The 22,712-nt window shown below is 30.9% G+C and overlaps 1 protein-coding gene across 12 annotated transcripts in view; it reads right to left on the bottom strand.

Annotated features, from left to right (window-relative positions):
* Positions 1–3,042: 3,042 nt before the first annotated feature.
* LOC137236385 (platelet binding protein GspB-like) overlaps positions 3,043–22,712 on the bottom strand; it is a 498,764-nt gene continuing 479,094 nt past the window's right edge. For 11 of the 12 annotated variants that reach the window (XM_067758931.1, XM_067758926.1, XM_067758936.1 and 8 more), the window contains one exon: positions 3,045–11,065. In XM_067758931.1, the coding sequence (XP_067615032.1) occupies positions 10,320–11,065 (746 nt within the window). In that variant the 3' untranslated portion in view covers positions 3,045–10,319. Of the gene's footprint in view, positions 11,066–22,712 lie in introns of all 12 variants that reach the window. The other variant, XM_067758937.1, reaches the window with a different exon arrangement.

Genomic DNA, 22,712 nt, shown 5'->3' with positions numbered 1-22,712 from the left:
GCCCCATACGCATATTTAAGAATTTACAAAATAATCATTTTTATTATTTTAGTTAAGCTGTTTTTAGCGAACACGTTTATGTTCTAAAAATAAAATAAATTAAAAAACAAATTAGTTAAAATCGTATATTCATACAAAATAATGCTGGCTATATTTTTTAGTTATTAGCAAAGCCGCAACCGCATTTCATTTTACAGTAAAAACGCCCATAAGTAGGCAACATAAAAATCCATTTTATATTATTGGTATTTAATGCATTGTAATATTTATAATCTTAACTTTTTTAAGGTTATTTGTGGAATATATCTACATACATAATTTTAAAAAAAAATTTTTTTCAATTTTTTTTCTTAGTTTTGAGTGTGGAATATATTTCAAGTTGTTCCATTTGGCAAATAATTATTTGTTTGAAAAATTATACTTAAACTACGCAGAATAAATTTTTTTTTTAAACATGCTATATTATTTTTTACAGTTGTTTTTAGTCTAGGCTAAGTGCCACAAATAAATTTTAATTCTAGGTTTGGATCTCAGTTTTTGTTTGTTTGCGAATATGTTGTGGAAATAAACATCCCAAGCAACTAAAGAAGTGTTTTTATAATATTTACGTATAATAACTAAGTAACATGTTTTTTTAAGTTTTCAAATAAAAAGCACGTACAAAAAATGTCTAGGCACTAAAGTTTATATTAAATGGTTATTGCATATATTTAATGTAAATATTAATTACTAATTACTTTAAAAACACATAGTTTCTGGTATAAAGAAGGAAATTTGAATTACACTTAAATATTAAAAAAAAATTAAATTACTTTGAGCTTAAACACAATATTTTTTATTGAAAGCAGAGTTGTGCATGTTTCATATGTAATTTCAATGCTGTTATTTGTACAAAAACAAAGTAATTTTTCATACGGAATAAAAAATAGCGTAGAACAGAAGCTTAAAAGGAAATAAAAAAAATATATTCCCAACCGAACCGCCAACAACAAAATCATAGCTTTGTACCAAAGCTAACCTACAAAGTATGTACTGTCGAAGAATGAACTATGCAGGGAAGACAATTGGAAACAGCTGCACAACAACAAAGGCATTTCTTTGGCTGCATGTGCTAGTAACCGTTCAACCATCACAGCAGTGCGGGTTCGAGTCCCGAGAGAAATGGCTTTGAAGAGATTTACAAGGTTACAATTGCGACCTTGTCCATCCTGATGTCACTTTGGTTCAATTTTTACCAAATTATTTAATAAAGTGCTTAACTTTTGTTGAACGTTTTCTTAGTTTTAAGAAAAAATGTTGTCTTTAAGTAGTAGTCGGGAAGTACTTGAGCTACGAAAGGAAATATTTTTAGTTTATCTGTTGCAATTTATTATTCCTTACGAAAAATAATATAGCCACATACTTATTTTCACATTGATAACAAAATGTACAATTACTTAATTATCGCATGAATTTTTTAAGGCTTATATATGAAATAATAAAATTTTATGATTTAACTTATGTTTTTATGATGTAATCATTATTGAGCAAGCACTATTTTAATAATAAAAACAATATTTTCGTAATAAAAATAAATTATTATCACAAAACAAAAAATTGTTTTCATAAAAAACTTTTTGACTTTTGAAATTGCTTATTGTGTAAAAAAGTGTTAACAAATACATATGTATGTAATCTTCCTTACCGCGGTTTTAGAATAAACGCCGATATTTCATGTGTTGCTGGCAAAAACTTCATAAATTTTTTGTTTGTTTTGAAAACTATTAAAAATTATTGTATTTTTAATAATTTTCTTTTGACTAAAGCTAAGATGCAAATCATTGAAATTGCAAAAAAAAAATCAAAATTGAAATCAAGTACCGTGAAAGCTTGTAAATGTGTGGAATGAATAATAATGTATAAATAAATTAAATTAAATGTTTTAATTTGCCTAGGTTATATTACTTTTGTTAATAGTTTTTGCTTAATAAAACTAAAAAAAAATTACACAAACACTAAAACTTATTGTCGATGTTACATTTTTTTTTTTATTTTGGAAAGCAAAGCAAAGAAACCAAAAAATAAAAAAAAAACGAAATGAACATATGTATTTCAATAGAAAACTATAAATATATGCCATGTTTCTTAATGTTGTTTATAATATTATATAATATAAAAAAATATTTAAAAAAAGTAAATAAATATATTAAGTAAATAAACATTACACAACATCCAAAAAAAACATAAAACATTTTGATTGATTAAATTTTTTTGTGTGTGTAATTAGCGAGAAAGGCTTATAATATTGCTTCATACAATTGTTATTTTGTTAAATTTGCACCCGCCGATGTTTACTAGGATATGTTTCTGAATTTCACTTGTGTGGAATATTTTTAGGCGCGTTCAACAGAACTTGATCAGCAACATTGGACTTTATAGCTATGTATGCATTAAGCAATGCTTCCGCTGTTCACAATTAAGTGATAAAGGCATCTGCCTTAATAGCAGTATGAATGTAGGTGAGCTCGAGTTCAAAACTCAGCAGCCGAAAAGCTAGCTGATGAAGAAATGAAATTCAGAAGCATTGTCCTAGCAACCGCCGCCGTGTGCAAATTTTTGATTTTTTTGTTCATTTTAATTAATTATTTTTTTGATTTTTTTTTCATTTTATTTAAATTTTAATATAGACAGCCTAATAATTTTTAATTCAAAATTATTAGGCTGTCTATATTGCAATTTATTTTCTATCATTAATTAATTTCATATTTTAATTAAAATTAATATGATCTTATGAAAAAAGGAAGAAAAATTTATTTATTTAAGTAATATTACACAATAATTCATTAAACAAGCTATAAATGTATAAAAACATTTTTTTTTATCTTATTAAAAATTTATTTGATATTTGCATTGGAATTCCATTGTCCAACATATTATTTTTTTATATTTCTAAAAAAAAACCAAAAAATTATTTAAAAGAAAAAATTTTAGTTAATAAATATTACACAATAACTAAATCACTAAAAAAGGAAAATTTTGATTATAATTAAAATTGTTTAAATCTTCTCGAAAATTGCGTTGTAATTCACTTACTAAAATTCTACCTAAAAAAAACTTATTTAAGACCTTAATGTTCAATAAATAAATTAATAAATAAACTAATTAAGGTTTAAAGAAGATAAATGATTTTGGTTTGCTATTACTTTTTTAAAGCGTTATCATTATTTTTTTTTTTGAGATTTATAAATTTTTATGAAAGATTCAACTAAAAATATATACCCATTATTTTTTTCGAAGCAGTTCACTCAAAAACTCATTAAAGTTTTATTTTCGAACGAAAATGAGTTCAGTAGAAAAGTTAAAGAACAATTAAGAAAAAATTTAATACATTTAAATATTTTATTTTTATTTTGATAAAAAAAACCTAGTAAATAAAGTAATACGTTTGAGCAAAAAAAAAAAAAAAAATTTAGAAAAACCAAATATAGTTTAAATTGACATTTTGCTACTGTTCTTATGGATGTTACTATTTATGTGAATTTTTGTTTTCATTCTAAATAAAGATGAACAGCTAAGCGAATATAAAAAGTAAAATCAAACAAAAAACAGATATTAAGTGTACGAGTTTTCTGAATGAAAATAGACTATCCTCAGGTTTATTTTTCCAATAAAAATGTAAATCTATAAAAGAACAATATTTTTTTATTTATAAAAATAATTCGAGATACAATTTTTTTATCAAAAAATCAAAGTTAAAATCTTAATATGCAAATATTAATTTATTTAATCGGATTAGAACACGGATAAAAGCATAATATTTCCAAAATACCAAAAAAATTAAAGATATTTAAAAAAATTTGTTTTTAATTGTGAAATCGTGAAATATTCCATGAAATAGAAGGGGCCTGTACAACAGGGTCCATAGGTGTACAAAGAGGACCTGCAAAACAGTACATGTAAAGGTAGAAAGTGAACCCGTTCAAAGGCACTTGTAGAGGAAGAACTAAGGAAGAAGAAGAGTACCTTTCCGGCCGTAAACGTATGCAAACAAAGAAGACCTGTCCGACATTACCCACACATGAACATAAACAGGTGCAAGAAGTTCCTTCATGGGACATACTCGAACAAAAGTGATTAGTTCAACTGCATAAAGTCGCTCGTTGCATAGCGATTGTCAACATTCTTTTTTAACTGAACTCATATATGTAATAATTCTATATTGCTACAAAAAGCTAAGTACATTCCCCAACATCAGAGTGCCGATATATTGCTTTTTACATGTTTTTGTTTTTGTATTCAATAATCGAATGTACCAAAATTTAAGTTTTTCCTTGTCACACTTATGCTGCTACAATCACAAAAATTTTATAGGCTGTCTTGCTTTGATTTCGCATCCAAAACACATTACGAGCATTTTCTATTAGCAATATAGGAGTATTACATATATGACTGAATTATTTTATTTTAGACGAAATAGCTCATTAAGAATTTTTTTTATTCAATTGTGGTCGAAAAAAAAAAATTTGTAGATTGTTGGGCTTTAAAAGAATTGTTTTCATTCACTTTTTAAATAAATAAGTTTTTATTTGCTTTTTTTATTTTTCAGTATTCTTTTATTTTGTTATTATTTATATTTAATTTTTTTTTTTTTTGTTAATTTCGATTTTTATGATTACTTTTAATTTTGTTTCATTCAGCTTGACGATACGCATAATAATCATTCTTGATTAATTAGGAAGCTAGTTTAAGTGAATAATCTGTTTTTAAGTCAATCAAGAGTAAATAAACTGAATATTAATCTTTTTGAATCTCAAACGTATTGTACGACTAAAGAACGAAATCAATTATTTTTTTTTTGTTAATTTTAATTTTTTTATGCATCCTTCGAGATTACTTTTAATTTTGTTTAATTCATTTTTATGATTCAAATATATTCATAGTTAATTTATTGCAATAAACAATTAAATGACTAATTACAAGTCTTAGTATTAATTAATTAGAATTTTTATGTGAAAAATCATTTTTAAGATTAATCAAAAGTAGCTAAAATGAAGCGAAATTGTGTATATTGTAGAAATTGTACGAATAAAGTGATCAATCATGTAATTTATTGTTAATTTTGATATTTTTTGGAACTTTTACGATTACTATTGATTTTGTGTCACTCCTGATGATAAGAATATTTCCGAGTTAATTTATTGCCTAATTAAACAATAAAACGAATTCTTATAATTCTTGATTAGTTAAGAAGATAGTTTGAGTTAATAATCAATTTTTAGATTAAAAAAAAATTAAGTTAAATGAAGAGGAATCGTTTTGAATCTTAAACGGTTGGTGAATAAATTGATAAAACATATTTTCCATATGCGCGTTTAGCTCTCACCTCAACTTTATTTCAATATTATTTTTTTTAATTAAATTAAAATGTGGTAAATTAAAATGTTGACCGAAGATTTTATATGTGCTTTGTTTGTTTCTTTTAGCAAAATTAAAAAATGCAGTTTTTGCATAACCGTACTTGAAATTAGTTAAGGAATATTATTTGGTTAATAAACACGACATTGGTTTATCAAGTTATCGCTTAACTGAGCACTTGATTATTTAATACATTCGTTTAGTCGAATAAAGACACAACCCTGCTTAAAATAGATTATTTAGTGAAAACAAAAATTTATTTAAATTTTTCATATAATTCATTTGAATTATTAAAACATTTATTTATAAGTCTTTGTTTTCGTAAGTTACAATTTTTTTTTAATATTTTTTATTTATTTTTTTTATTTATTTATTATAAATTAAATAATAATTCATATAAGTCACTTAAATGCTATACAAGGTAGTACATACATATGCAGGTATGTACAACATTTCTTATATACAACAATTCGTATGATTTATTATTTTGAATGTAACAAATTTTATTATTTATTTTCTTTTAAAAAAGATTTTTGGCGCAATGGCAAATTACAGCACAAAGTTTTCATTGAATGGAAGTGCATTAGTATTTTTTTGTTTTTTTTTTTATTCACACATAAAAGGAAAATGTTATGTTACATATTTATATATGGAAATGACCTTTGTTGGGCAGGATATATAAAAAATAAGAATGTATATGAAGTACTTATCAATAAATACATACATAGAAATGTATAGTCAATATAGCATATAGTATTCAATAAGTCTTAAAATTAAATTCAATAAAAATATGCACAAATGCATATTAATTTTTTTTTTTTGTTTTTTGTTGGTATGTAATACGAATTTTTTCTAACATTATTAGCAAACGTATTTTGTTTAGTAAATTTATGTTTATTATATTTTGTGTCAACACTAAACTAAGTTTTATGAGAACAAGTGTGATATGCATTGCATTCATATGTTTTTGTAAAAATTATTAAAAATTCTTAGGGTGAGAGAAACATATGGAATTCAAAGTATTTAGCCTTATTAAGCGTTATTATTGTTTTTAATGCATTTTTTTAGATGTTTATTTTTTCCTGATTTGTATTACGCATAAAACAAAGTTTTTCGAAACTAAAATAAAATTTTTTTTGAGATTTTTTTTAATGAAATTCATAGTTTTATCTTTAATTTTGTGTACTCTCTTGTTGAGCGATAAGAAATTTAAGCTCTAGATGAACTGAATTTGAAAAACTTATAATAAAAATTTTAATTTTAAAATATTAGAAAAAATTTTAAAAATTTAAGAAACGAAAACAATTGAGAAATTAAACAATATAAATTTGGAAAATTTATGTTTGTTTGTTTAATGGTTTGTTCAATTTATACTTATTATTTAAGAATACATGAGATTAACACCAGTTCAGTTTCAGTTTCAGTTTCTCTTCGAAAAACATAATAATTGAATATTCAGTTATTATAAGCTCGTGTTAGGCCCGTGAATTCTTAAAAATAAATGTGAGAAACTTAAAAAAAAACTTTAAGTATGGTCCGAATTATGTTCACATATTTTTGAGACGCTTCAGCCACAATACTTTCTGAGATTTGGTTAAAACATGCACTTCTTGGGTAATGAAGACACTACTATGATATGAGGAGGCAGACCAATGATGTCGAACCTCAGTGTGTTTTATCCCCGTCTTCAGCAAATATTTACGCTCTATTTGACACAAGTACATATTTCTTTGGATGCCTTATGAAACAAGGAAGGAGAGTGTTCTTGCACATGTTTGCACTGTGTTTAACACCTTTCTTCGCTGTCTCTACACCATTTCGTCCGAACCGGTTGAAACGAGTACTTCTTTGGATGCCTAGTGAAAGAAAACTCGGTGCTCTCTGATATTTGGTTAAAACATGTACTTCTTTGTATGCTTAGATAATGATGACACTACATGATATGAGATGCCAGATGAACGATGTAGAAGTATTTTGGCACCGTGATAAGGAAATTCCAAATTACTTCCCCCCGCTCCTCTTTGGAAGCCTAATCGAAGAAAAATTTTTGCAAGCTGAAACAGGGGCACATAAAGAATTTAGTTGTTTAGGTGCATGAGGTAAGGAAAGTTTTCTTGCAGATTTTTGTACCAAGTGCAACAAGTACTTCTTTGGATGCCTTAGAAAGAAGACTTGTTGCAAGTCAACACAGTGGCGCCTCTAACACCCCTCTCATTATGGCCCACCCCTGTTGAAACAGCAAGTTTCCTTGGACTCCCGTTAGAGGATATTGATGACAATTTTTGATCGGTCACACCTATTGGATGGCGCGAAGCACTGCTCTAACAACAACGAGCTTAATGTATGAAAGGAGGAGAGTATTCTTGCAGAGATCTGCGCACCGTGTTTAACACATTTCTTCACTGTGTCTACGCCATTTCGTCCAAACTGATTGAAACAAGTACTTCTTTGGATGCCTAGTGAAAGAAGACTTGACAAAATGGGAACCACGGACACACAAAAGAGTGCTAAGTATATGAAAGCAGAGCAGAAGTCGCAAACTTGTTTGCCCTCCAACCACTACTAACTAAGCGAGCTGGTTTGCATAGCAATTTCATTTCCCAAACATGAAAAACTGAGAATAAATCAATTTTCCGAAAACAAAGCTTTCGAAAAGCTTTATGTTTTATGCCGACTACGAACTGTGAAGGTTTTCATGGCAGAAATACACTCGGAGTGTTTGCCAAACCACTTTCGAGGGGCGAGCCCGCTTATACAAACGTTTTAATAATTGAAAAAAACTTGTTTTGATATGGCCTTGCCAGGGAGTTGAACCCAGGACCTTCGGTGTTGTAGGTAAAGCACGCTACCACCACACTCAAATGGCGGAAGTTGCTTATACCCACCACCAGCACATTAACGTATAATCTTTTGCCCGATCACGGTAAAAGTGTAAGGAGTTAAAACCAGAGAGAGTTGAGTCGCATACTTCAAAACGTCAAATGGTGATTGAGCATACATATCTCTTTGCAGTTTTTAAATTTTGAATTCATATACAGATGTGAGAGAAAACGATGGTCATATTATATGCGACTCATGTTTATAGCTGCTTGAGATTCGCACATTATTATAATAAAAAAATTTACCCTACAAAAGTATCTACATCTTGGTTTTATAAAAATTATTATTATAAAACAAATTTGTAAACTATGTTTTAAATTTTTATATAAAGTGTTCCGAAAATTTTGTTAAAGATATGTAGAAATGCTTAATACAATTTTACAATTTCAAAATTTTGTTAAAAAAATATTTATATCTTTTAAAAAACATTAAAGAGTGTTAATATTTGAACATTTTCCATGGTTTTTAAAAAAAATTTATTTGAGCAAATATACGAAATATTTGTTCAAAATTAACAAAAAAGATTGAATAAAAAAAACGATATAAATGAATTTACATTAGTTTTTAAAATTTCGGGACAATTTTTTTTTCTTTTTAAGTAGGAAAATATGTATACGAAACTTTAAAAATTGTTATTCATATTTTTCTTTAAACCTACTTGGACCATTCCGCAAATTATTCGCGCTTCCAGTATAATACAAGTTTTTGAACAATAATTAATAAAAAAAATATTTACAATAATTTTTGTGATACGTTATTATTTATTATTATTTTTTTTTAATAAAAATATATATAAAATAAAAAAACAATAATTCGATTATAGATAAACTAAAAAAAAAATAATTATAATTATCACAAAAATTACTGTTAAAAGCCTTGAGCTCGAATTCGAACCAAGAATCCTTAATCAATAGGCCGATAAAACAACAATAATTAAAAAATATTTGTTATTATATATGTATTTTCGAAATTCATTTAATAAGTTTAAAAAGAAACCTAAAAATTGTTCAGAAAGCACCTTATAAAAGCACAAATAATGTTAAACAATTCTCAACAAAATTCGTTTTCATGAAAACACACAAAAGTTCACAACACAAATATTAGTTCGAAAGCGCATAAAAAAAACTATATAAATTGCAACTAAAGAAACAATGAGCGAGTTGTTTAAAAAAAAAAAAAAAACAAATACACAGTTGTACGAAGTATTGTTTTTGAAATACTAAATAGCTAACAACAAAGAAACTTGCTAAGTCAAGACAAATATTTGTCAGACTAACAATCAATATTGCCATAACGTCAATTAAGAAGGTCATGATTATACAGTGACGGCCAGAAAATTAGGACGTAATGTGAAATTGTAATGTATTCTTTTAATTTTTAACGTTTTCATTATTATCTATTATCTTATATACTTATTTCATTCATCAACAAACACCGTAAAAAAATTAGGTTAAAAACTGCGTCGAGAGTGCTGCAAAGAATTCTTTAAAAATTTAAAATCTTATAAAACAAAATTTCAAAAATTGTTCTGGAACACGAAGTCAAATTCAAACATAAAGTTGTATTGGGAATACCGAGGCCCTTACTCGTTTGTTGCTCGGATTGTTTGTAATTTTGTCGGATTCGAACAATAGAACAAAGCCTTGTTTCTTATGCTTTTTTATAGAGTACGTTTCTTCTCTTAGAAATTCAATAACAAAATAAAAAAAATAAATAGCTAGCCGCCATTGTATATGTACATATGTATGTGTACAGAGTTAACAATAGTTTATAAACATTAGTACGTGTTTAATTATTGACTTTTATGTAAATATTTGTGTACTACTGAACCACGCCATTCGTTTTGCTTCAGTGTCGCAATTAATCACCTTCACCGCTTAATCGCAACACCCACCTAGTGTTGCTCATCTTTTCGACCAATCCACCGCATACTTCGCTCCACCTCGGTTGCTTCCTTCCACACCTCTTCCCTTTTATTGCTCCGCGCAATAGTAAAGCACAATAGTAGGCGGTTTTTGGCTTACAATATACGCTATGGCTTGAGACTATTTAGCACTACTGCTACAACCGTTAGCACTTTCGGTATCGTTTACTAGACTGTTGCCGATGATATTGTTTGAAGAGGTCGATGTGGTAATGGCAGTATTGCGGGTAGTACTAATATCCGATACGTCTTGATTATCAACGCCGGTATGCGGCGGACTAACGCCAGTTGTGGTGCTTGGACTGCAGCTACCCGTTGCAAGCATTAATTCATCGGCATTTTGTGCAATGCAATGTTCATCATCAGCTTGCCCTTGATCCTGTTCATTCTGCGCTTGCTCTTCATGTTGCTGCGTTTGCTCTGGCTCTTGCTCCTGCTCCTGCTGTCGCCTTTGTTCTTCGTGAACTTGCATCTCCGCTTCTGCATTCTCCGCTTCTTCGGCATCTAATGCAGGCATTTGCCGTTGGCAATCAATTGCCATTGCTGTGACATCTTCATTATTATCAGCATCATTATCATCATTGTCGGCTTGTGGTTCAGCTGTTTGTGGTTCCACCGCCATGTATTGTGGCTCATCTTCAAGCAGCTGCTCTAAATCTTGGTGTTGTTGCTGTTGTTCATGTTCGTCTTGTTGTGGTTGTTCATTTTCTATTTGTGGTTGTTGTTCATGTTCTTCTGTTGCTGTCATTTCTTCATCTTCAAATTCTTGCTGTTTTCCGTAGGATTGTTGTTGTTGGCGTTGTGGCAGCTGAAGTACATCGTCTTCGGACAAAAAAGCGCCTATTGGCAAATGTGTCTTCATGTGTCCTGTGTGTGGAGAAAAAGCAAAAACTAAAATAAATATATGAATTATTAGTAATTATGAAATTAAATTACAATTAGAAGAATGCATTTAGACAACAATACAAAAAAGGCATACATACATATAAGACGTTTAATTAAGTACGTGGGCACAAAATGTAATAGCTATTTTAATTGTTTGTATGTATGTTTGATGACCTTAATAAAGCAGTGAGCATATTAAACTTGATAACTATGTAATGTGCTTAATCTACAAAACTATGCATTTAGAGCAACAACTAAATACTTATGTATGTATGTGTGCATCGACCTTTGAAGACATGTAGATAATAACAAGAGACCACAAGCTGATTCAAGCGTGCTGGAACATATGTGCAGTGCGGTGTGCAAAAATAGCACCAAAGCCCAAAATTGCATTTTTTGTTCATCACAGAATACGGAAAAATCATTTTTTTTTCGGGTATTGAGTCACAACAATTTTTCGAAGAGCCATAAGCAAAAAAGTAGTTCGTCCGTTTTTCGAAGTTAGCCTCAGAAACTTCGGTATGTGCTAAGATAGGTATTATAACAAGTAAAAATGTGGGGTATTCCCTTTTATTTTCATTTCAAACGTTGGCATAGTTTTATTCTTCGAAAGGTTATATAACAGGTATTATACGAGTTCGAAAGTCATGTCTTCGAAAAAATTAAAAGCCGTAAATTTCTGAATATCAATCCAAACAGAAAAGAAGACCAGCATTTATTAAGAGTTTGAAAGAAATTTTTAATAAAATTTATTGCAAATAGTCCAAAATCGAAAATCAAAAGCCTGTACCAATGGAGGCTAGCTTTGAAAAAAGAAAAACACTTTTCTGCTCATAGCTCAGTCTCTTATAAAATTTTATGTAATTCAATATCTAGCAAGGTATTATATAAAGTTATTATTTTTTATTGAATAATTTGGGAAACATTTAAACAACGTGATATCAGGACAAACAAGGCGAAAGCTGTTTCGATTATACCTTGTAAATCTCTTCAAAGCCTTTTCTCACGGGAGTGGGATTTGAACCCGCACTCCTACGTAAATACTTTGTATGTAATCATGTGTTAAAGTTATGCTTTTTGTTAATGGCGTTTTCAAAGAAACTGGTATTTGCTTTGTTCTATTTATAGAAATACAAAAAATTTACCATTGTTGTCTATTTGTATGAATTAAGCGGGGATTGTCCCGCTTAATTTATTTTTTATTTGATTATAATAGCTGTTTTTTTTACATCTATGTACGTTAACGCTTCAACTTTATATGGACTGCTAAGCGTTAAACTTTATCTACTCTTCTGAAATTGCTGCGCATAAAATTAGTATTACTAAATTGCAATACGCATAAAACTCAGATGCAACTGAAATATGTGTATATGTTTCACCTCTACACTAATTCTATGTATCACCTCTAAAAATTGTGTGTGTCCACTATTCATCGCAACAGATTCAGCTATATGTTATATACTATGGCCACCAGAGATTTGTGTCTGCGCTTTTCGGTACAACATGTTCTGTAGCTAGTTATTTAACAACTGCCGCTAGATGGGTCTCCTAAACGTTACCTAAGCGAGGATAAGCGTTTTTTTACGCGCAAACGTAAACTTATATGCGTGTAAAAAAAACCCGGCTAATATGTCCTTAATTTAAAAAATAAGATTAGGTTAAGTCGAATGGCATCTGTAGCTCACTTTGATAACATCCAACTCTGCTTTGTAATATCACACACAACCATAATAGCAGCAGCTTCAAAAACTTTGGGAAACGCTACACTACAACAATCTTGTTCCAGATAAACTGACTTCGAACTTGAATTGTTCTTCGGAGATGTGCGCACCAGCGAAATTGCCCCATGAATTAAGTTGATAAATTCACCTTACTCACCGTCCATATAGCTGCATCAAAATGGTCTAGAATAATTGATCTGCCCCACATAGATTAGCATTGGGCAGTGTCCTTTCAAAGAACTATTCACCAGGTATAACTAGTCTCATCAAACGCAATGAGTTCTACTGAGCGCTTGGTGTCCAACTCTTGTCAAAAGGATTGCGTTAAGAAGTAGGCAGATAGGAAGTACAATCTGCAAGTCTCAATAGGAAACCTCAATTTCCTACTGTCGCTCAAATGGGCAAACATTCCGTGTGTATTTCTGCCATGACAAGCTTTCCAGTGAAAATTCATCTCGCTTGCAGCTGCCGTTCGGAGTCGGCATAAGACATGTAGGTCCCGTCTCTCCAATTTTTAGGAAAAATTACAAAGGAGCACGACGCAAATTAAGTTAAACTCGACTTAAACCTCATCGGAGGTTATTTATAAAATTTTGTTTACGTACCATAATTAGCTTTATGCTGTAAACAGCGTTTTCATACTGTTATTGTATCAAGATCAGATTTTTTTAAACTAAATTTTAACAAAAGGTTTCAAATAATATATAAACGAACTAAATTTGCAAAGAAAACTGTTTTGAATAATGGTGCTATTTTTTTGATCACAACTGTACACATTTATGTTCGTATATGACAAGCATGACTCCAATGCGCTTAAGCTGAATGTTTAAATACTAAATGTGACTCATATTTCGGATTATCTGCTATAAATTACAGATTCAGTGCTAATAGAGCTTAAATAAAATGCGTTGAAAAGATAAGCCGTGGAATAGGTATTGTCAACGAACTACTTCATTGAAACCAATTAAAATATGCTAATTGACCAAATAATCTTAAGATATAAAAGACAAGCGTCCTTTTCTGAAATTATATTTAACTTTTTTCTGGCAGCGTTAACTGCATTTATTCTCTGCGCATAAACTAACATAAAACAACGCAAAGCTCAGAATATATAATCAGGGAGTTCACAAAGTGTATTATTGATGCAATTTCTACCTTCTGCTACTAAAATAGCACAGTTGTATTGTCGAACGTGTGAACATCCTGTGCTATTTGATGCACTATTGTGTGTGTGCTATTCACCCAATTAATCAGCTGTTTAGCAGAAGATAAAATAATACAAAATATAAATAGTATTATAAATTCATATTAGTAATTACTTCCGATTTTGCTTTTGCACGAATTGTAAAACTGATGCTAAATAAAATCAGCTGATCGTATAGCATACACAAATAGTACACTAAACATACCTTTCAAAGTTGTATTGAAATAGGATTATTTGTACATGTGAAACAAAAACAAAAACTTTACGACTGTGCTAATACGATAGCATGTTGAAAGAAATACGATAAATCGTGCATATTGTGAACTCCATACATATATTTTGATATAGCCTAACAACATCAAATGATATAACAAAGTTACCTTAACAACGAAACATAGTGTGGCATAACTTAACATAACTTAAAGTTGCCTTCCTAAGATAAAACATTGCATAACCTGCTATCATAAGAACCAATAAAATAAAATAAATCAAATAACATAACGTAATAATATGGCATAACGTATCATAGACAATTATAACATAAAATAGCTCCGAGGTATTCCTAATGAGCCTTCAACGTAATCAAATAGCGTAAATAACATTATACGACACATTAATCTTTATATTACAAAACTATATCAAGATAAAATACATTAACCCAACATAACAAAACGTTACTTAAAGTTGGTATGGTGGAAACTTCAAAAACCTCCAACCAAGCTTTGGGAACTTTACATAATACTGAGATTGTCTATCTCTACAACAATAACAAAACTAAGCTGTCTTCCTTTTAAATTAACTCTCACCTCCTGCCACCAGGAAAGCTCTAATCCTTTCCAAATAGAACTTTAACTACCAATGCATACAAACAACAAAAATCTTTCACTAATGAATAGACGAAAGACAAAATCCGCTAGAAAAAGAAATTAGACATACAACAACAAAGCTACTATTTGTTAATGTGAAACTTTTTTGTTTCATACGAAAATTTAGGAAGCACACACAAAAAAAACCGACAAAATAAAACAATGGGTGGATGGGGGAGCGCGTCATTAAGTAAATATATATTACGTAAAGCTTTTGAAGGAATGTACGCTATAAAAAATATGCACATTATATAATGCATAGTGTCAACTGAACAAAAATATTATAACGTAAGGATTAACGTTTGCAAAGAGTTACAGCTGAATGAAACAATTTTACACGTTACTTTAATTTACTGATGTCATCAGACATTCCTGACATATCACCCTATGTATGGTTGCAATAGTTGGTCCGATTCGTTATCCAATGGCACTGTACCAGCAGTATCTCGTGTAAAGCCCTAATTTGCTTTAGACTTTATGCATCCATTACAGCGGGAGACGCTGATTTTATAAGTGCTGCCATTCACCTCGAACTCTGTAGAGTATTATTGGGGCTTTAAACGGCTACTTTAGAAAAAAACCCCAAAAAACACCAGTGATTCTCTTACTGAAGAAAAACGTCTCTTCCTGCTAATTTTTCTGTTCTGTATAACTCCTAATTACTTGTGTCCACCACTGACTATAAGATTCGAATCCGAATTTAGTACTTTCGTATTCGAGGACAAGTTTGGCCTTTTCTGGGTTAACTCGCATTTCTTACTGAATCGCACAGCTTTGATAACACTGCCTTCTGATGCCTTCACCAAGTTACAGAGTGTTTTAGAAACTTTTCTCAGTATAATAGCAAACGTTCGCACACATAGCCGCCACCCAAAGTTGGGTTTACTTTATGAACCAGGGCCGTCGTGAAAGATTTTTGTTGGTCCGCCGAATATGGTGAAAATAAGTACTACTATTTTCACCTAGTTCAGTGTAAATCCCTATGCGGGAAAGCCGGCTCGTTAGAGCCGATGTGATGACTTCCTGAAGAAAGTTATTGAAGGCACCTGCTATGCCCAAAATGGCAGCAGTGCGACGGAATTTTTGCAGTCAAATGACCTATTAATGATAAGTTATGTAAAGAAATTTCCGTTGATCAGCGTTTATTATAGGCTGGTCGTGCTTGTGGTAGAAGTGATAGCACGAGCTTCTGATATAATACTAATAAAGTTTTTGTATTTTGTACATAAGCCGGGTACATGATAGCCGATCTCATTGACTTAACGGCTTAATTTTAGCCGCCTAAAAGTGGTTAAAGTCCATTCCAGTTACCTATCATTGCTGATGCCCCTTACCCACTGGACTTACGGTGCTAGTGCAGTGCTGCTATAGCAGAAAATACATAACTGCTAACGCAGCAGCAGCGCTATCGCCATATTTCTTATTAACGCTTACGCCATTTTTCTCAGGGTATGTATTACAAAAGCGAAAAAAATATACATTACATAAAAGTATAATGAAGTACACGGCCATATCAATGTTTACACGCCAACTACAAAGCACGTAATTACAGTACAAACACACATCGACTGTTGGAGCGTGACAAACTGCGAAAGGAAGTAAACAGCTGCTTAAACAGCAGAGACAATTGACGGATGAGATACAACTGACAGTGAAACGACACCACAAAAAGGACTTTAGGACATTTATACATAAAAAGTGTGTGTGCATTTATTTTTATGTGAATTGATTAGTGTGACAATATGCAGCTGTAATTCAAACCACACGCATATATGTAGGTATATATGGTAGGTATGTATGCATGTATAAATAAATCAGTTATCTTCTTCATGAATTAGATGAATTTGCTCTGTGTGCTACAATTTTGTTGATGTTGGGTGTTCGAGCGCATTTTTTCAAATCAAAGATGTGTCGAATTTTGATAATTAACCTTTAGATGAGTTTGTTTTGATAACTGCAGAACAGGGTATTCGAACACACATATATTCATATGTGGAAGGTCGCATAATCGATGATCACAATGTTCAGGCTTTGTGCGTATTAAAAACACATTTGTTTTCATACTTCTTTTTCGCAATTACGCATTATCTAGAAAATTTACCGTGAAGACAGCTAGTAAATACGATTTTGCTTTGTTTTTTTTTGCAAACGAATTTGTTTTACATTTGTCATTCATAATATTTGCCAACCAATAAGCAAATTGATAAAGATCGTACCTTTGTTTTGTGGTATGGGCTAGGCAATGTGAACAAAAGTATGCATTAGACTGGGTCGAAAAAAAAGTTGCTAATGCCCGCCCCTAAATTTGAAGATTATGTTGAGAGGGTTTTGGAAAAATTTTGTTTTATTTATTTTGATCCTTCGAAATACAGCCGGAAAAGGTTTTTCGCCTTGTAACTTGGTTACTTGACGTCCGATTTTTAAAATTGATATGTCAATATTTTGGCCTTGAGAAGCTTCACATTTCCGTTTAATGACCTTTTAAGCTATGAAGTCGTTTTCACATGATTAGGTCAGCTAACAAAATTTTACCACCCCTACTAATGTATGCATTTTCCTTACCAAACGAAAGTACTTAAAAATTCAAGAACATGTTGCTTTGAAACCATATTACTAAAATAATAAACAAAGAAGTTATAGCACTTTCAATATTTATTGCAACTGTTATTTTACCTGATTCTTATTATACTTAGACCTGAAACTCATGATATTTTTGGAGGAAAAATTGCAGGGTTTGCATTGAAAAGTTAATAAAGATATGCCAAATATCATGAATGGGGGAAGTCAAAGTAAATAAGTGAGTCAAACCTGTTGTTTCGTATTTATAATAATAACGCTATGCGACAAAATCAACTTTTTTTCTGGGTATTGGACAAAACCCACTTTTCTGTAGAGATTGAAGCTTAAGTAAACAAAGTACTATCTCCGTTTCTTGAACTTAGCCTCCAAAAAATAGATATCGGCTTACGAAGTTCGAAATTATATATTTCGAAATTTTATTTTTTTGTTAACGCGTTCAGCAAATTGAAAAAGTAAAAATGTGGGCGTAGTCCGCTCTTTTCCTTCATTTGAAGGGCTGAATTCTTTTTTTGAGAAATTTAGTATAACAGCTGTTATACGAGGTGAAAAGTCAGACTCTGAGTTCTGAATACAGTCAGCCTCTGACTTCTGACTTTTCACATTTACTTTACTTATTATTTTAGTAATAAGGTTTCAAAGCAACATTTTCTTGAATTTTTAAATACTTTCGTTTGGTAAGGAAAAAAGCATACATTAGGGGGGAGGGGGGGGGGGGGGGTAAAATTTTGTTAGCTGACCTAATCATGTGAAAACGACTTCATAGCTTAAAAGGATATTAAACGGAAATGTGAAGCTTCTCAAGACCAAAATAATGGCATATCAATTTTAAAAATCGGGCGTCAAATAATCAAGTTACAACGAAAAAACCTTTTCGGCTGTATTTCGAAGGATCAAAAAAATAAAAATAAACATTTTCCGAAACCCTCTCAACATAATCTTTAAATTTAGGGGCGGACATTAGCAACTTTTTTTTGTATGGGGACCAACCCAGTCTTGTATGCATGTATGTACATATGCCTGTAATGCAACAAACTACATTCAAAGAACATTTGACGTATCCTTGTCACAATTACAGCTGACACCTATTGCAGTTGTCTTTAAATGACACATTGTGCCGATTCGTTGAAAAATTACTGATTCAAAATGCATTCGCACACAGATCCTTGCGAGCAAATAAATAGCTGTAATTCACAAATGCATACCACAAGAACTAATAAACTTGTGTGACGAATAGTGACAGCTGCCTTGACTTGCAATGCAGATAGAAATGTAAGGATCAGTAATTTTTTGCTTCTTCTTCTTCGATATTAGTAATCTTTGTAATATTCATGCAGACTGCCTACTTATTATATTGCACTAAACAGCTGCTCACATTATGTTTGCACAACTGAAAAATTACTAACTAAACAAGTTAGTGCTTAAAGGCATAGAATTTTAAACTTTTAATATTAGACTCACGTACCATAAATAAAGAGACAACCTAAAAAGATCGTTAAAGTAGATACGCACAAATTCGAAGAATGCTTGAAAGTTAGTAACTTGAGGCGTGCTACAGAAGGCAGATGGCGTCAAATCGCGTAAATATGAAGCGTAAATTAAAGGTGTACAAGGATGTGCGGTGCTTTAATTAGATAAATTTTGTTTACTAAGCAGTGTGAGCGAGAATGTGAGTAGAATTAAAAAATGAATACAAGAAAACTGAATAAAAACCAGCTTTTTATGATGAAATACACATGGAGGGTTTACAGACTATAATGCGATCCCTGTAATCATTGCAAAAACAAGTGCCACTTCTCAGCTCAAATTATTTTATATAAACGACTTAAACACGTTGAACATTGAAACCAATATCTGAAACAATGGTCGTTCTTTACAAATTAACGATCAATGGAACAGAAATAAACATAACGAGAGAAATTGTGATTATGTGACAGATCACGTTATCTCAGAACTATGTTAGATTCAAAAGCAGCAACTATTAAGAAACGGATAATGAAGGGACAGGACAACATGACCTTTACTTTTGTAGTTTACATACCAAACAATATTTGGAACATCTATGTGATGTATTCGGTGTAGCTATTTGTGTCATATATATTGAGGTTGATGCTGAAAAAGAAATAATGTACTTATATCAAAGAGTATATATTTGTTAAGGGGCGTCAATCGATACTTTTGTTGTTGCCAAAGCAACCCTGTCATGTCGAATGTGATTCTCAAGGAAGTTTTGTTTAGTTTTCTTTAACTGCATCCTATATATTTATGCAGTGAAATGACTTTGCATAATTACGATTTTTGGAAAGAGAATTAATTAATTTAATACAATCAATAAAATAAACACAAATACCCCACGAAAATGTATAGAAGGCGTTTTTATAAATATATCTAACAAAAAAAACTAACGAGTACCTTGAGAAAACATCGAGTAATTTGTCAAAGTATGCGTTCTGACGACTCTTATTAATATATACTCTTTGCTTATACCATAAACAGCAAGGAAAAAAACTAAACTTTTTGCACCTACATAAATATGAAAAGAAATAAAAACAACACATAATATCAAGGCGAATTCAGTACCAGGTGTTGTTATCCCAACAGCTGATTGCTTCTTCTAGATTATTTTCCATACAACGCCTTGTACAACAATATGTCAGTTAATCGAAATAAATGAAAATTCTCTTTTGACTTGACATTCTTCTGCACGACGAATTGGATGAATTCGCTTTGCCACCAACTGGTATGGATTCGGCTTGCATAATATCAAATGCATAAGAATATTATTGACAGTTGTCAAACAAAACACAAAAATCTAATACAAAAAACGCAAGCAACAAAATATATATAACAAGAAAACAACTAAAAAGCACAGCGTTTACACAACTAATAACTAAATAGCTTGAAGGGACTCTACTGACAAACATACAAAATGTATGGTGGATAAACAGAAAAATAGTAACAATCAGAAAAAATATGGCAAATCCTGGCCAGTCTTACCAAGTAATTATACAAACTTGCCAAGGTATTCCAAAATCATAGTATCGAGAACGCATTAAAAACTAGAAACAAAGTTGGTATATATATTAAAAAATAAAAAAATAAAACAAAGTTTGTATAGGTTAACTAACTGGATGAAACAGTCAAACTTCTCCACATACAACACAAACATATGTACTAGAGGGCATGAAGATATACAAACTAAAAATATTTCAGGGATGTGAGAGACGAATGAACACAGGTTGCCAGCACAAGCAAAAGAAAACAAGCCACAAAAGACAAACAAGTTACAATCACGAACTTCTAAGCTCCTGAAAAAGAAAAAAATGCCTATACAAGCATACAAATCTGATTGAGGATGGGACAGCATGAAACTGCTTTGCTTGCAAACCAGATTTTACAAGGGCAGAGGAAAAAGATCACTGAATAACTAACGGAAAGCCGTACTAAAAAATACGCACATTTCATTGAATGGAGTAGCGAGTAAACGACGAAAAACGTAAGAGTTCCCATTCACATCCTCTCTTTGCCATTTAATCTTCTAATTGAAGCATGGCGTTATACTTTATATGTCAGAGGCAACTCTCGGTCATATCTCAACATACAGCGGATATAAAAGCCATTACTAAAGAATTTTTCTAAGTTTTACCAATGACGCTTTCAAATGAATGTCAAAATGAACATATATTTTTAGTACAAAATTAGAAAGACTTGGCGAAGGACTACCGATTCAAAATAACGAAAGCCCTGTGAATTCTTAAGAATGCTTCTTGTGGCGAACTTGGTAGAGGGTTCTCGCATAGGGAACGGCGTTGGAGACATTAAAGAACTGGTATAGCAGCAACTACCGTACCGAGTCGTTGTGTTGAAATATTTCCGTGGGAGTGTTGAACTATGTAGTTCAAATTAGTCTACAAAAAAAAAAACAAAAAAAAAAAAAAAAAAAAAATGGTAGAATCCGAAAATATATATGAGCATAGGTCGACTCGAAGTTGGACCTTAATCAGTAAAGAATATTGTATAAAAACGCGTTTGTTCTACATATAAACATTCGCAAACTGTTACCAAGTTCATGTTATAATATATCCGTTTTAATGGTAGGGGCAATAACTTAGACAATTAGCAGATATTCAGACGATATGCCTTTTATGTCTTGTGAATACTTAAGAGCAAATGGACGGAAGTTCTTGTTAATTATGCCATGAAACACAAAGTTGCCTAAACTTTCCCACACATGTTTGGTTTTTTTTTTTTTTTTAATTTTCAACCATATGTAACGCTTGCTTTATCAATTGAAAAAAAGCTCTGCACTGTGGACATAATGCATTTTTTTTTATTATTTGCATGGTAATCAACACCTTACTTAAAAGTCTCTGATAAATTTTTTTTATTGACTTTTCACGCGCTTGGCATACAAAATGAAAGGTAATGACTGCACCAACAAAAACAATAAAAAAACATTTTAATAATTTCATGGAAGTTGAAAGTGCCTATACAATTATTTAACCACAAACACCATTTGTGTCCAACTATATGACTGACTGCCTCCTGTCTATGCCTTCATCAACCGCTCATCATCAATCAGCAGCAACAGCAGCAGCAGCGTGCAGCACCACCGGTGTACACATCAGTGCATCTGTTCAACGCTGCCAGTTAGTCAAATCATCTAACTGACAATGTCAAGGTACAGACAGTAATGAGTTAAAACCATAAAATAAAAAATGAAATAAGAGTGAAAACAAGTCAAAGCATAGCCTTAAGAAAAAGTTAGCTCTTTGTAATACCTATGCATAAAGTTCATCATTATTAACATCATTCTGCACATCGTCTGCAGCTTTGTCTTTACTACAGCTGACCATTTGACCATTTGGCTCTTTGTATGTGCGTAGTGCATTTTGTTTGCTGCGGTTTTTGTTTGTCAGTTTACTTATAATAGCACATATGAACAATATATGAATGTTTGAATTGTTGCTTAAAAAGGTACTTACAAACAGCATATTTTAAATTTAAGCGGAGTAAATACCATATTTCTATTTGTATGTAAATATATTAATATAATGTACATACATATCTTAGGGTAACTAAGTAAGGCTATGTTTTTCTAACTGCATTATGTAACTTAAGCTGTGTTTTTTTTTACATCTATAGACGTTTACGCTTAAACTTTATATGGACTGCTACGCGTCAAACTTTAAGTACTCCTCTGAAGTTGCTGCGCATAAAATTAGTACTACTAAATTTCAATACGCATTATACTCAGATGT

The sequence above is a fragment of the Eurosta solidaginis genome, chromosome 1 (assembly GCF_040869045.1).
Source record: "Eurosta solidaginis isolate ZX-2024a chromosome 1, ASM4086904v1, whole genome shotgun sequence".
NCBI classification, from domain to species: Eukaryota; Metazoa; Arthropoda; class Insecta; order Diptera; family Tephritidae; genus Eurosta; species Eurosta solidaginis.
Note: the sequence above shows the minus strand (reverse complement) of the source record. Positions and strands in the feature narration are given on the sequence as shown.